Source organism: Hippichthys cyanospilos, chromosome 4 (assembly GCF_059441005.1).
Source record: "Hippichthys cyanospilos isolate Australia breed blue-spotted pipefish chromosome 4, RoL_Hcya_1.0, whole genome shotgun sequence".
NCBI lineage: Eukaryota > Metazoa > Chordata > Actinopteri > Syngnathiformes > Syngnathidae > Hippichthys > Hippichthys cyanospilos.
The window spans coordinates 25,193,175-25,209,014 of record NC_142372.1 but is presented as its reverse complement, the minus strand read 5'-3'; the positions used below and the strand labels follow the sequence as shown (position 1 = coordinate 25,209,014).

The 15,840-nt window shown below is 36.8% G+C and overlaps 1 protein-coding gene across 1 annotated transcript in view; it reads right to left on the bottom strand.

The window, feature by feature from the left end:
• The window catches only part of LOC148425144 (EMILIN-1-A-like), a 36,491-nt gene extending 21,141 nt beyond the window's left edge, over positions 1-15,350 (bottom strand). The window contains exon 1 of the mRNA XM_088413827.1: positions 14,864-15,350. Within this exon, the coding sequence (XP_088269953.1) occupies positions 14,864-15,000 (137 nt within the window). The 5' untranslated portion in view covers positions 15,001-15,350. The remainder of the gene's footprint in view (positions 1-14,863) is intronic.
• Between the last annotated feature and the right edge of the window lie 490 nt (positions 15,351-15,840).

The window sequence follows — 15,840 nt, the reverse complement described above, 5'->3', positions numbered from 1 at the left end:
TTGCATGTAGCAATCAAAAACCTGAGATTTACGTCATCACACAACTCTATTTCCCATTTTCACATTATGAGGTTTCTGATTCGACAGCATTTGACGACACTACTGCCACCTAGCGGCTTGGCACACTTGCCCATGAATAAAACTGCACTATGCAGATTCGTGTGGCAACTTATTTTTAATCTTCAATAAAAAGCCATGTGGACGGATTTTTTTACACACTCGTGGGTGGGGGGGGATATGTGGCTATAAATAGCCCTTGTTGCATGTAGACAAGGCCTTAGGAAAGATAGAAGAGGACCTAAACCAATTTTCATCACCACTGTGTCCCACAGAAGTACAAGTGGTTTCTCACCACAGTGAATCTTGATGAAAGGCTGGATTGAAAGAGTCACATGGATTCTATGTACCGCAAGGGCCAAACCAGGGTTATGGACAGTTCACAATTAAGACGAAGTTGTCATTTTCTTTTTGGCTGATGCAAAAAAACCCAATGTGTGATTCAAATAAGGATCCGATCTGAAGCTTGAGTTTTCTGATGTTGCACCTCTACTAAATGCATTGTTGTCATTTTCATGAATGAAACATCATAACATGCATCACAAACACTTCCGCGAAAGTCATAATTTGTCTGTTTGAGCTTCAATCACATCCACAAAAGTCACATTACAACATATGCACCACAAATGAGATCTGGCATCTGATCAATGACTTGGTAGAATGCCATATGGTCTACCAAATTGACAAACATGCTACACTGGTCTTGCCCAGGCATGAAAATGAAGATGCGCTCATTTTTACACTGAACACATCATACATTCTGTCACTAAATTGTCAGGTACATTAAGGATGCACAATTTCTGTCAGCCCGAATGACAGAATGCCACCACAAGATCGGATAAGAAAAGTCCGGAGCACACGGAGTTACTAGCTGTTGTTAGTATCTACTACAGCAGAGATGAATGCAGCAGCAGCAGACAACAGGTTGAATAAGGACAATACACAAGATGGACATACGTCCATTACTTTAATTTCGTCAGAGATAAAGACAAGCAGAAGATACACCTAAATAGCTGTCCAGTTCGTGTAATAGCACCAGTAATTTGACAAACCATTTAGAGCAGTGTTTTTTAATTCTTTTTTAATTCTTTTTAATTCTTTTAATTCTTACTCTGTTCACCTCAGCGAACAGTAGACGGCAGCCACGGTGGGTGCCATCATGCCAATCATGCTAAACATGCCATTAGACAGTCCAGTGAGACAGTAGTCTAGTCCTGACATTCTAACGCCGAATTTAAGTCGAAACAGGACACAATTGTCAAGTTTTAGTGCATACAAGCAGGCTGATGTTCATAAAACTACATATTGTAGTGGGTAGTAACTTTCTTCCACCAAACTGTATTAAATTGTACTGTAAAAATCATTTTATGGTGTAGCTTTAGCTTGCTGGGAGAGTCTTCTTGCATAATAGCCTTTAGCCGCCTGTGTTGCTGTCCTGTCCAATTGACTTGAATTTGCATGCTTCAAATTTTAACTTTTTGAAAATAGGCCTCCTACAGATCGGCCCTGGGCCCTGTTTCCCGTCAAGTAATAGTGACCTCTATGACTGTATAAAGACTGCCTTATAAAGAAAAACACATCCTGGCACATTTCTTCCTGCTTGGCTCAGGGCACATAGGCGAGACTTCAACTTCATACAGTAGAATTGTCATAATAAGTTCCAATCGTCGGTTGATTCCCAAGGAATGCTTAGCACATGGTGTAAGTAGCATTTGCTGATGTCACTATTGTTGACTGCTGAATATGTCAGTCACACTGGTTGAGAGCAGACAAAGCATGATCCTGTAGTCTTGATCGCAAACAGCAAGCAGTAAATTGCAAGTTAATTCAAGCAGATGCCACTCACTCTTGCAGGGCATAATGCGCGTCATGTATATTTGCATTAGCGGTACTGACAAGAGATTGGAGCCCATCAAAAGTCCGACAAGGAATTAAAGGGATTAAAGAAGCAAATTTATAAAGTTTGATAAATACTGTATCTGTTTTTTCCGTTTTTGTGTCTAGTTTTGTATTTTTTCCAAACAATCCCCTTGGTTAACTATTATGTGCTGCACCATGTTAGGACCAGATGTGATGTCAAATCCCTGATTTGGGCATCCCTTTGCGTCCACCAATTGCTATCGAGTGATTCTTGTGTCGAAGCATTTTATGTAATCCTACTTTGATATAACCATCCATTCATCCGTCCGTTTCCTAACCAGTAAAACCAAAATGCTTATAGATGCAGTTTTTCTCAATAAACGTTGAGTAAATTTCCTTTTGAGCACAAGAGGTACACTAAGTAAAGTAAACTAAACTAAGTAAGTAAACACTAAGTTAATGTTTTTAGTAGCTCTGATGATTTTTGTGCTTGATGGACCTCTGGTGGTTTTCACCACGGAATAATTGAAAGAGAACAGCAAACTCAAATTTTGTTGGACGTAATAGAATTGGAAGTCCTGGGGAAGGGGCAAAAAATATACCGACAGTTAGAAAAAAGAAATAAATCTCTCTTACAATTTCGGGAATGTCAGCAACAACGTAAAAGCCATTTAATGGTTTAACTAGTCATCTGTCCAGCTTGCAGATATTGTGTTTCCAAATTTGGAACAGCACACCCAAAAAACAGAAGAGGCTAACACCAATTGTAGCAGTGTGCTGAAATTAACCTAATGTGAGGAAAAGCAGAGTTAAATATCGCTTTATCAGTGTATTGCAATATGAAGTGACACAATATGCAAATGTCAAATGTGTCTTTAAAATAATAATTCGAATACAGTCAGTTCAAAAATTGTTTTAATGTATCCATTTTCTCTCAGCCACAGCTTTTTGCTTCTGAAGGACATCCAATGAAGACGTACCTTCCAAAATAAAAGAAAACTCCACCCGTGTGCACATTTAGACTGTGCTTTGCGCTAGACTAGCAGTTGACATGAAAATAGGGTATCTACTGTACATAGGTATCCACCTTAATTGTATGACATACTTTTGAGACACAGAAATGTGTCATTTATAAAGACTTTCAAAGATGAACTACTTTAAGTACATGTTTAGCACCGAAAAAGAAGTTAAACCTCCTGACTTCTGTGGCAGCGGAATAGAAAAGAATAGCAATATCATAAAGTCATGTAAGAAAATGTTTTTCCCATGATGTTATGGGGGGATGGGTGGGGTAGTCTAAAAATCTCAAAGCATTAATCATACTTTTGCAGTATTGAGGGATTAGTCACTATGTGTTGAGTACAGTCACACTCCTCCTTTGGCATACAGTAGAAATCTTTCAAACCCAACTTAAAACGTATTTTTACACTTAGGCATTTAATTAAAGGGTCTGTTTGACTGCAGCTTCTTCTATTCCTTCCTGCCCCCTCCTCCCGGTTTGGAGAGGGAGTTCGATGGTGAGGAATCGAGCGGTTATCCACACTTGGGTTGCTGGCTTGCTTGTGCCTATTCCAGCCCTTTTCAGGCAGGAAGTGGAGTACACCTTGGACTGGTTGCCAGCCAATCGCAGGAAGTTTCAACATTTGTTTTGTTTTTTTTTTAATTTTGAGAAGATAGGATCAACTGGGTCAAGTTACAATAGTTTATTGTCACAATGAATCATCAGATTATACGGGAATGGATATGCCATGTGCTGTATCATAAAAGTTGCAAAATTTGAAGTAGCACATTTTTTATGCTTTTCTCTCACTTTTTTAGGAATATCCCTTCATCTGACTTGGCGAGGGACATACAAAAATATATACATATTCTCTTGTCACCACTAGGTAGCACTATATGGTTAACAAAATGTTATATATTCTGCTTTATATACGATGGGTGTACAGTGCTCATTTTACCTCTGAAGAGTGTTGGGTCCCTGGGACTCGCATTACTAGAAAACTATGGGTCCTGACAGAAATGTTTGGAATTCCAAAAATTGCACAATAAAAAGGAAAAAAAAAATTCAAGGTTCAAACTGCATTAGAAGATGTAAGCAAAAACCATCAGCAGAAATTAGCAAATGTCATTGTTAATGTACAGTATGTATATGTCCCACAACTTGATGAGAGGGAAAAAAATTTTTCCTCCTGAAGGTAGACTTTTTGAGAACCACAGCACCATTCAGAGCAGAAGTGTCAAACTCATTTAAGGTCGCTTGCTGCACGAAGGAAAATCTATTCCCAAATCATATATATATATATATATATATATATATATATATATATATATATATATATATATATATATATATATATATATATATATATATATATATATATATATATATATATGTTGTGGCGGACACTAGGACCATGTCTCTCACCCAGTAGGCATGTTGCTTTGATCCTTTGATGCTTTGAACCTGTTGGCTTTGTATTTGCTGTTTTGGACTTTGTTGTATGAGTTTTGTGATGGCATGCGAAGAGTAAAGATCTCCACTAGCACAGCAACGTGTGGTTTCTTCGCTTCGCCACAATATATATATATATATATATATATATATATACATATATATATATATATATATATATATATATATATATATATATATATATATATATATATATATATATATATATATATATATATATAGGTGCTGGGTGATATCGGTATGTTGTGATAACCAGTGACGCAATACGCGTGTTGCAATACGAGGTTTAGTTTCCAATATATCGCATATCGGTTCTGAAATGCTTTCTTTTCGTAATATTTCTTTTTTTTTTAAAACAATCCACTCCAGAGTGACTTTTGTATCATGTTGTCTTTCATATTATGAATTTTGTTTTACATGTAAATCATTCCAAGTTCTTAAAAAACACCACATTAAATAATGAAAGTGCATTTGAGAGTGTAAGCAAGCTAAAAAATGCATACTATATCGAAATAGAGGTTTATATAATCATTTTAAGCATTGTTGATTTCCGTATTTTCCGGACTATAAGCCCCCCGGTATATAAGCCGCAGCACCAAAAATTGTGCAAAAAAACATTTTTTGTCACGGATAAGAAATAGTAACATCAGATACTCACGCAAAAAGATGCTGTATGGAAGTTTTTTAATTTTTTATAATTTAAAAAAAAAAATAATTGCCTGTCAACAGCAACATCCTCTTTTTAACATGCCTGCATGTTAGCACCAACATATATATGCAAAAATGGATTATATTATTAACATAACATAACACCAACAGAATACTGCAGAGTTAAATAGCAGTTCAAACTCAAAATCATTTCTTCAACAGCATCTTCTTCTGTCTCCCAATGTTTAATTGCTAGATTATTTTAGTGAACATACATACACATTGCAGATAATTCATATAATCATAAATATCTAAATACAATCAAATATACTTTATATCAAATTTACACATCACAAACTTTTATACACAATCCTTTTCAATTTAGACATATTTTTAGATAAGCCGCACTGGACTATAAGCCATAGGGCCCAAATCATAAGGAAAAAGTCGCGGCTTATAGTCCGAAAAATACGGTACATGATCTTATTTTGGATTCGAATTAATGTTATTCAAACACAGATGTGGAGAAAATTGATCTGGTTTTGAGTTATGCAGGTCTGTTCCCTGGCATCATACAGGCCCCAGTTGGCATTGCATTGCACCCCCTAAAAGAGGGGGCCACCCCACTATTTGAAAAGGACTGCATTAATTACATATACAGTATGTCACATAGGTGTTTGTGTTCGGACAGGAAGAGGCAGGTTCTTAATCAGATAAACATTATGAATATATTTTGGGGATGGCGTTGGAATTGAATTGTGATCAAATCTCCAAACACAATTGTAAGCAAAGTGTTCTTTGCAAGATGTGGCACGTAATAAGGTGTAAATTTTGAAAGGGGAATTGGATGGAATGCAATCTACCTAATGTGCCGCGGAAATCTTTTGTCAACACAACTGACTTGAGGGTGTTTAAATCAACATCTGTTACAGCTTCCCCAATATACTGACTTCCCTTCTACCTCCCAAAAAACAAAAAACACTTCTCTTGGTGTGAAGCGATGTGCACAAGAAAAAAAAAAACATATTTCAAAGGGTTCCAGAGTGTTGCAGTTTCACTGTTGACAATTCCTCCCTTTTGATTTAACAGGTGCTTTGCAGGTAATTTCCCAAGCAAGTAACACTTTGAAGGCTGACTCTTCCCTAATTCTATGTTTAGTCCGGATGAATAAATTTCCTGCACATTCCTTGAGATGAGACAACAGTTTTCATTGTTTCCTCACATGATATACATTCTGCTGTTGACAATTATCAACACCCTTCCTGGCAACAATCTCTACTGCTGCTTTCCAGCTATGACATCTTCTCTTATACACCATACTAATCTCGGTCAAAGCACTTAGCCAACATTCATGCACGGGTATAGCCATATCCACCAATAACTCTACAGAATAACTGCTGTGCAAAACAATAGAATATTGCAACTATAAAGAACAGGGACTGCAAAGTTCTGTCCAACTTTGGTTAAAAGTGACCAAATACCACAGGTGGACACTTTGTCAGCACTAACTGACAGTCCGTCAGTCCGTCACCGACAGACGCCCGTTAAGCGACGGACCGACGAATGAAGAGAATGTTAAAAATTGGTGAATTCAAAATGTCGGCCCTGCTCTTTTCTTCCGTTGTTGTAATTGTCTGGATAGACATTTTGTCTGACGTCTGTCAGCCTGCCACACATCTTCTTTCTTACTGAAATATAATTCAACTGACTTGATTGTTTATCTGCTATATTGCTGCATCTTTACACGGTACAAACTGCAATTAGCCTGCAGTCATGGTGGCACTTTGCAATACCACAAGCAGTGGAGAAATATGTTCACGTGACTGAATAAACTGGGTTCACTTCTCCACTACTTATCATTCACAGCTAAAGTACAGCTGACTTTACCAGAGATTTATTTGTAATTGCTCCCTGTCTTAGTTTTGGTTTCAGTTTTCTTGCTGATAAGAACATTCTGGGATGTGTTTCAAGTGGCCAATGAATGCAGACCAAATTTTCTTTTTTTTTTTTGTTTTCTCTGACTGATTCTTGGCCAAGAAACACACATCATAAGTTTTTTTTATTCCCCAATTGAAGATGTTTTTTTTTTTAAATTCAACCTCTGCAATATATATATATATATATATATATATATATATATATATATATATATATATATATATATATATATATATATATATATATATATATATATATATATATATATCCAAGGGTTAAATTCCTTATCTGGCTTTGTTTTCATGTTACATTGTTTTGTGTTTCTATAGCAGTTTAACTTTAGCGCCACAGACATGATGTTAACTTTAAGTGTAAGTCCTAAAACAGAAAAAAACCAGTATGAGAGCAAAAAAAGGTAGAGCAGTGTCTGATGAATGACAGCCCAGAAAAAAAATATCAAATGTCTCCCCTTAGTGGTGGCGGAAAGTTGAGCAAAAACACAACAACGGACTGACGGACCGACAATTATAATTTCATATGGCTTGAAAAAAAATGATGGACCAACGTTGACGGAAAGGGGGCGGAGCTCTGGCTAATCATGAATGTTGACCCAACAAAATGTCGACCCAATGTAAGTTGCCCACCTCTGCCAAATACACAATGGATGTGTACTTGTATTTCCATACAGAGCAATGTTATGAGCATTTAAGGCCAACGCAAAGCAGCATGACATCATAGATCATTTATAGCTCTCAACGCTCAATAGCAAGAAGTAGGCATGGGATGATATCAGAAACTGAAGGTAAGATAACCTTGCGCAAAAATATCACGGTATAGCAGTATTGAAAAATACAGCCCTAAAATATATAATTTTATAATCTTTTTTGATAGCCATGTTTCTAGCTTCTAGAAACAGTTTTATTTTTGAACATAATATATATTACCGCAACAAAAATTAATCCGACAATAATATTGAAAATAAATAAATATAAATGCACAATATTTTGAAAAATTATTGATTTTAAATTAACTACTGTCCAGTGATAGTAATTTAAAATCAATCATTCAACTACTGTGTGTATTTATTAATAGTACAATGTGGATTCTGTCATTTCATGTCAACGAGGGTTCGCTTTCTTGACCCACACTTTAACTCGATAGACTGTGATATTACATAAAACGCTCCATAAAAGTAGCATAAACATGTTAGCCACGTGTAACCATGCGGTAGTTAGCTGCAGTAGCTAACTTACAATGGTAATGAAGCCGACAAACCAGGAAGTGAACATTGAATCCCTGTGGCAGCCAAAGAGTATGAGTCACATCGAGAGGAAGCTGCAAATTGCCCGGTAAGACAGACGATGCGGGAGGGGAAAAAAAAAAACGTATTGTTTTTGTCAGATTTGGACTGGTTTAAATAACTGTGACTTTCAAAATGGTGTTATATTGCTAATACGGTTATCGGCGCATGCCGAGCAAGAAAAAGGGCCGACAGTACTTGAGCTAAGGTGTATCACTTTTCCACTGATCTTCTTTGAGAGGCACCAGGAAGCCTGCGACCCCTGTGAGAATAAGCGGCTATAGATAATGGGGGGTTTGGATGAAATTTATAGTGGGTTTTCAAAATTAATAAGGGTCTAAATATTACATATTATCACTTTAAAGCAACTAGTCGACGATGAAAAAACACAGTCAACTATTTCACAAAATTGATGTTCTTGTCAACATTGTCAATTTGTGACAGCCCTTGTGCACATATGTCTCCCATCCAAACTGGAACAACAAATGTGGAAAATATGATGGGCTGTGAATACTTTGCACTGTCCTATGACTGCTGGAGTCTTAAGACAGCAAAATGGTGGTCACAAGATCATAGAGGCTGCTTTAACTTATTGTTAAAGCCCAATCAGACTGCATGACACAAAAAGCAAACAAGTTGGCTTTTCCGCAACACCACTTACAATATACCCAATAACATTGAATTATTTTTTAAGGGCAGTTTTTTGTTATTTCATTTTTAATCAGTGTATTTTGGATACAGAATTTCTTTTTTTGAAAGGGACGTGTCTGCTAGTCACAACTGGCATGTGTTCAACAAAATAAGATGTATAGAAAATGGATGGCCTGAAGCTCAAATTAGAGGTGGTTTACAATCAAGTCACTGAATGCATTGCTGAATACAACGCCAGCCGTAACACTCATGCACTATGAAACCGATTGCTGTTAAAATTGACGAATGTAACGCATTTTAACAAGCAACAGTGAAAACCACAAAATAGAAGACAAAAAAGTAGAATCAGGATTTTGAGGTAAGTGCTAAATTCTGTAGGGAGACAATGTTCTTGGAGTTTTATTGTGGATTATAGGAACAAATCATACTATGGTGTACAATAGACTCTCGAGCAAATGTACACAAATTACATTGATTGAGTCAATTATGTAACTGAATCACAAATGCTATTCATTTCAATACAAAACGTTAATTAGATACAAATGAGTTCTTATCAGTGCAAAATCTGGCACAAACAAAAATGCTAACAAGCTAAACGCATACAAGGCAGCACTATATAACATGCTGAAGATAAGAACTAACATTCGCTAGCATGTTGTCCACAGTCACAAGTTGTTGGATCAACAAACAAACTCATTTTTGGCATATTATCATGAATGACAACGTTCTTACATTCGTCAGCATTGATGGACTTTCCGTCAATCCATTGCCGACGGACCAACGGGAATGCTAAAAAAAGGCCTGTATTGCAATTTTCATTCATCGTTGTAATCGTCGGGATAGACATTACGTAATATATCTGTCAGCCCGCCACGCCCCTTTTTGCAAACTGAAACAGTAGTTCAACTGACTTGGGTGTTTATCTGTTATATTGCTGTATCTTTACAGTAAAGTCCACAGAAATCAGCCTGCAGTCAATGTGACAACAGTCACTTTACAATACCACCAAGCAGTCACTTTACAATACCACCAAGCAGTGGAGAAATAAAAAGCATGTACATATACAAAAGGAACGAATGAATAAAGAAAAATGACTTTTAATTTGATTACTAGACCATAAAAAGTTTGAACCTGTGTCTCTGTGTGTGTTTCCCCCTTTGTATGGAGTGCAATGTCAAGCAATCTACAAATAATACCTTTGTGACCGACACATTGAGCACCCCATGCTTTCGGGCCTAATGCAATCTCTATTGCCTAAAGGTTAGGCAATAGAGACAGATGCAAAGGGTGGACTCAAGGAGACCACAAAACTCATTGTACTTCTCTCAGTCAACAAGTCAACTTTGTTTATAAGTTGACCCGACCGACCCCCCCCCCCCCCCAAAAGAGTCAAGACTGTGATGCAATCTACGCATGCTCGTAGATGCTTAAAAAGATGTCGCAACAATAAAATGATTACAAGTTTCAATGCTTTATTTTTCGACACAGCTGAATATCGAAAAGTAATTATGTAAAAGTCATCATCACTATCTGCCACGCCAAATAGCTCCTTCCATTTCAAAGTATAGATATAACTGACGGTCATGCTGTTCTTCCTCCTTATCAATTGTTCAGACATCCTTGTTACTCTTCTATGTGTAGTCATCTTCAGACCGTCCAATTTGTTTGAAATGGAGGTTTCCAGAAAGGCTATGCTGACGCTTTCGTTACCCAAGTGACAACTGTGACGAGATCAGAGCATGGAAGGTTTCCCTTTGCTGTGTTCCCCCTCACCAGCTGCTGACATCCACGAGTCCCACTGCTCTCGCATTTTTGTCAAGGCGTTATTTCCTTTTCATAATGCATTAAAGTCCACCGAAAAAATGAGTCACGCAGCCTCATTGTTGACAACAAAGGGGCAATTTGGCGGCGCTTGATGAAAACTGTATTTTGACAATATTCTGTATATATATATATATATATATATATATATATATATATATATATATATATATATATATATATATATATATATATATATATATAAATCATTTTAAGCCTTGGACATGACATGGCACTTATTTCACATTCAAATTAGTGTTATTAAACCACAGGCAGGTGGAGAACATTGGTCTGGATTTGAATTATGTGATTATCAGTCAACCCCCCTAATATGAAATGGGGGGGGGGGGGGTTGAAAGTAAGGATTACAAAAACTCGAGTAGTTCTCAGAGAAATGCGGTAAATTAAAATTCACCTTCAGTATAATTATAATAAACTAATTATTAGCACGTCTTGTTTTCCCCTGTCAATCAATTGTGTTGAACGTTTCTCGGGTGGTTTGAGCGCGTTAAGTCAGAATTTTGTTGCCTTGTACTGCAGGTACAGTAAAAAGAATAAAGGCTACATACATGCCTACCTACTTCATTATCAACTCTCACTTTCACATAAAAAGAGAGGAATTAAATCTTAAAAGAATTTTTTCAATCTCCTATTTCATTTGCTTCAAAGTACCTGGTGAATGCTGTGTACATTTACAGTAAAAGATAAGTTATGGTTGTACAACTGTCAATGTTTTATGTTATGTGTTCTGTTGTATTATTGTTACATTTATTTATAGGTTCAGTAGAGTGCTTTGTAACAACTGGATCTGTACTGAGGCTCGGGGGAGCACTGGTTAGCATGTCCGCCTCACAGTTAAGGGATCCGAGTTCGAATCCAGCTGGCTCTGGCCTTCCTGTGCGGAGTTTGCACATCCTCCGCCAAGCCTGTGTGGGTTCGCTCCAGGCACTCCGGCTTCCTTCCACATTACAAAAACATACACGAAAGTTGTATTCTACCTACTAAATTGTGTTTAGGCGTGATTGGGTGCATGGTTGTTTGTCTCTGCGTGTCCTGCAATTGGCTGCCAACCAGTTCAGGGTGTCCCCCGCCTACTGCCCGAAGCCAGCTGGGATAGGCACCAGCAAGCCTGCGACCCTTGTGAGGATAAGCGGCTATAGATAATGGATGGATGGATTGCATTATTGTAAGGTTACTACATTTATTATTCTTTTTTTTGCACTTAATTGGTATATTAAAATGAAATGCTTGAAATAAAAAAATAAGTCATATTACTTTTGAGTAATATATTCTGAATCTTCAGAATTATTTTCTGAAACCGCCCGTAGTATATATACAATGAATACGTTGAGATTCTCTTTAGACAATCAAATCTGTTAGAATAAAAAATTCACACAAGATAGTGATGTCTGTTGCAGCCACGATGGCAACCATTTATTATGTTATGTGTGTTGAGTTTGTCCTGATAGGCCAGGGCTCAGCGACCTGCAGCTCCGCAGCCGCAGGTGGCTCTTTCATCCTTATGTTAAGACTCGCCATGGTTTAGGAAAATAAGAGCATGAATAGGATGAATTCAATAAAATGTGCTTTGCGCTAGATTTGCACTGAGCAGAGAAATAGGGCCCAGTGTTAGTTCACAAGTGAATTCAAATGAAGATTAAACAAATGCATTCATGGTTCTCTATGCATGCCTAATGTGTATTCATGATGTATTAGAAAGATTATTCAACCTATACATACAAACACCACCTCTTCACTGCTGTCTCACTGAATAATATTTCAATAATATTTGGTTCTTCAAAATAACCGGATTGCCATTGCTAATAATAATAGAATCTGACAACTACTCCACCGAGCCACCCCAAGACACACATTCAACCACATTCCTAGTAGCCTGGTTTATAGTAGGAGATCAGATAACAGGGGAGCTTTCTGGAGTGGTATGGCCGAACTCACTACAATCAAGTCATGCATATTTGTGTAGTCCAACAAAAAAAAGGAGCTCGAAGTTCACAAATACTAGCAACATCATTCGTCAAGTCTGTGCCAAGCAGTTGGTTTGACCCTTAATGTAGCTGATGCCAAAAGGGTAATCCCTGATGTGTCTTGCATTTACATTGTAGGGCTCGTTGGCAGACATCATGAGAAGTCATAATGCCAAGATGTTACATGGCGCAATATATGAAAGAGAATGGATAAAAATGCAATCGTGTGGCAGACAGCAACTTGGAGAAGGTGACAAACTGCTAACAAGCAGTGTCTTCCATCAACACTTTTAGAGTGGTGACTTGACCTATTTTTGTGGTGTCCCTGCTTGAACCAGCTCCCAAGTTGTACATTCATGATTTACTACAATGAGTTTCAATCATGATCTAATGTTTATCTTTTTTTACTGTATGATTTTAGCCTTCAAGAAAGTATTCTGCTGAATTTATTTTTGGGATGTTATTATATATATATTGTAATGTAATCAAACCAAAGTCCAAACGTTTGACATTTTCTGGCCTTTATGAGCTTATTCAAGCAACTTCTTATGAAAGGAATCAAAACCTGACGCACAAAAATAAGAATGACTGACCAAGTTAGATGGATAAAACTCCAAGTAATAAATATTAAATATTAAGAAGCAACATCATGTTCATTTGACAGCATTCACAATATGAAATTCGTACTGGCTATTTTGGGCCATTGTCAGTAACTTGGGTTGGCCACGCACTCTAAGCCAATAAGCAACTGTTAATGTTGAATCCTGACAAATGTTTCTCATCTTTTGGCAGAAACAAGGCAGTGTTGGGCAAGTTAGTTCAAAACTCTAATGCATTTTTTTTACTTACTATTGTCATTTCAAAGTAATTAGTTACATTACAATATTACTGTCTTTGAAATATAAGGCATTACACTAATATTGCATTTCTTTTATATTACTCTCACCAACATAATTGGAAATATGAATTTGCCATTCTAAATGTAGCTCATTACGTATATTACATATCCGGTGGAAGGTGGGCTTAAGCCTAAAAACAGTACAAATCATTTAATCTTTATTGTTTAGTAAACATTTTAAGACAAGATACAAAATCTTTTTTTTTTGTATTTTTATCCCTTTATTACTTAGTTTTACAGCATACTCATGCCTTGTTAATGCTTTGGGCAGAAACATTGATGTTAATATTCAAATTCAAGTTCAGTCGGCTAGGTCAGTGGTTCTCAAATGGGGGTGCCCCTGGGGGTACTTGAAAGAACTTCAGGCGGTACTTGAGATTTTAAATAAAACAAACAAACAAACATGCAAAAATGCTTTGAAAACAGTTATTAAATCACTTACAGTAATTGGCTCAGGAAAACATAACTTCATTAGACAAATTTTATGTGCAGTAGGTTATTCAATTTCATTGTTGTAAAAAGCCAGATCCTCCCCCATACTAGAATGGTTCGACCTAATTTGTCATGTGCCACAACTCACTTGTCGAGTTAATGATTTATTTTTATGAACAGATCCCTATGATCCCAAAAGTTTAACATTTCTGTGGGCAAGTATTTCTTTATAATTATTTATTTTTCAGAACAGCTCTGACACTTTATGTTGATTATTTGAGGGGGGGACAAATATTTATTAATAATTAGGTTAATGATTTATTTTAGTGAAGAGTCTCTCCTGTAATCCCAAAACGGGATGCTTAATGTTGAATATTTGTTGTGGACAAATGTTTATTCATAATTAAATACATGATTTTTGTGAACAGAGCTCTGCTGTTGAAAAGAGGATGCTTTATGTTTAATATTTTTCTAAAGTGTACTCCTGGTTGTTCACTTTACCTCTGCAAACACTAAAGTTGTTTCATGTAACTTGTGCCAGTGGGGCCTGTTTGTGTAAATGTAAAATAAACGCATTCTTTTGTGTCCACCTGTTGCTGTTTTCATTTAATCACCTGCATGTTGAACGTGAATGAAAACGCCTATCGTTTTGCCACACTGCAAGTCATTTGAATACTTCATTTGAACGTGGAAAATGACATCTGTTTATCACATTTTTACTACACACAGAAATACCTTTAGGGAAAAGCAACACACCCTCAATAAAAAAAAAAAAAAAAGAAAAAGATTTGTTGTTTTACCTGTGTCTGCTGGCAACCCGAGCATCTTGAGCGTGCACATTCCCGCCGGCATATAGATTATAAGTGGTTCTGAGTGGGAACGCGCTTTTGGCGTCCACACAGGTCAAGACAGCCAGCAGGAGCACAAGAAGTGCCATCCCGTTGATCTATACGCGATCAATAAAGGATGCAGACTCGAATCATAGAAGGAAGGCAGCCTCAACTGAAGATTCAAGTTCCATGGAGACGACGGATGGTCATATTTTTTCAGTTAAAAAAAAAAAAGGTCGTCCTATCGACCCTGATCCATAATCCTGAGTTCGATCCAAAATTCTCGGTTAGCGCACAGTTTAAACACAACTGATCCGTGTCGAGTCCCAACTTCTGTCCACGTTTACTCCAAACTAAGTCGACAGATTTTCTCCATCAGAACAACTCATGTCTCATGCGAAACAAACAAAAGAAGAAAAGGTTGCGACATAGTTGCTACAGACTGAACCAAATCCAGCTGCTCCTCCTCTACATCACCGCCCTTCAGAACTGCCCCCGCCTCTCCGAGAAGAAACCAGACACATCGACACGTCCATCTCGTACCTATAGTAGTGTAACCTTTTGTTCTTCTGCTTTGCGCACACACACACACACACACACACACACACACACACACACACACATATATATATATATATATATATATATATATATATATATATATATATATATATATATATATATATATATATATATATATATATATATATATATATATATATTGTATTATTTATTACTTTCTCAAATTTATTACTTTTGTATTACTCTCATCACCATTACTGGAAATATGGATTTGCCAATTCTAAATGGAGCTCATTGCACTCATTACACATCCTCTTGGAAAGAGAAACGTTTTCGCACAACCCTCCCACAAACAAAAGAAAAAAGCAATATAACTCAATTTATAACAGCTGTATTTTTTACAGCGTTTATATGGGTTACAGTCT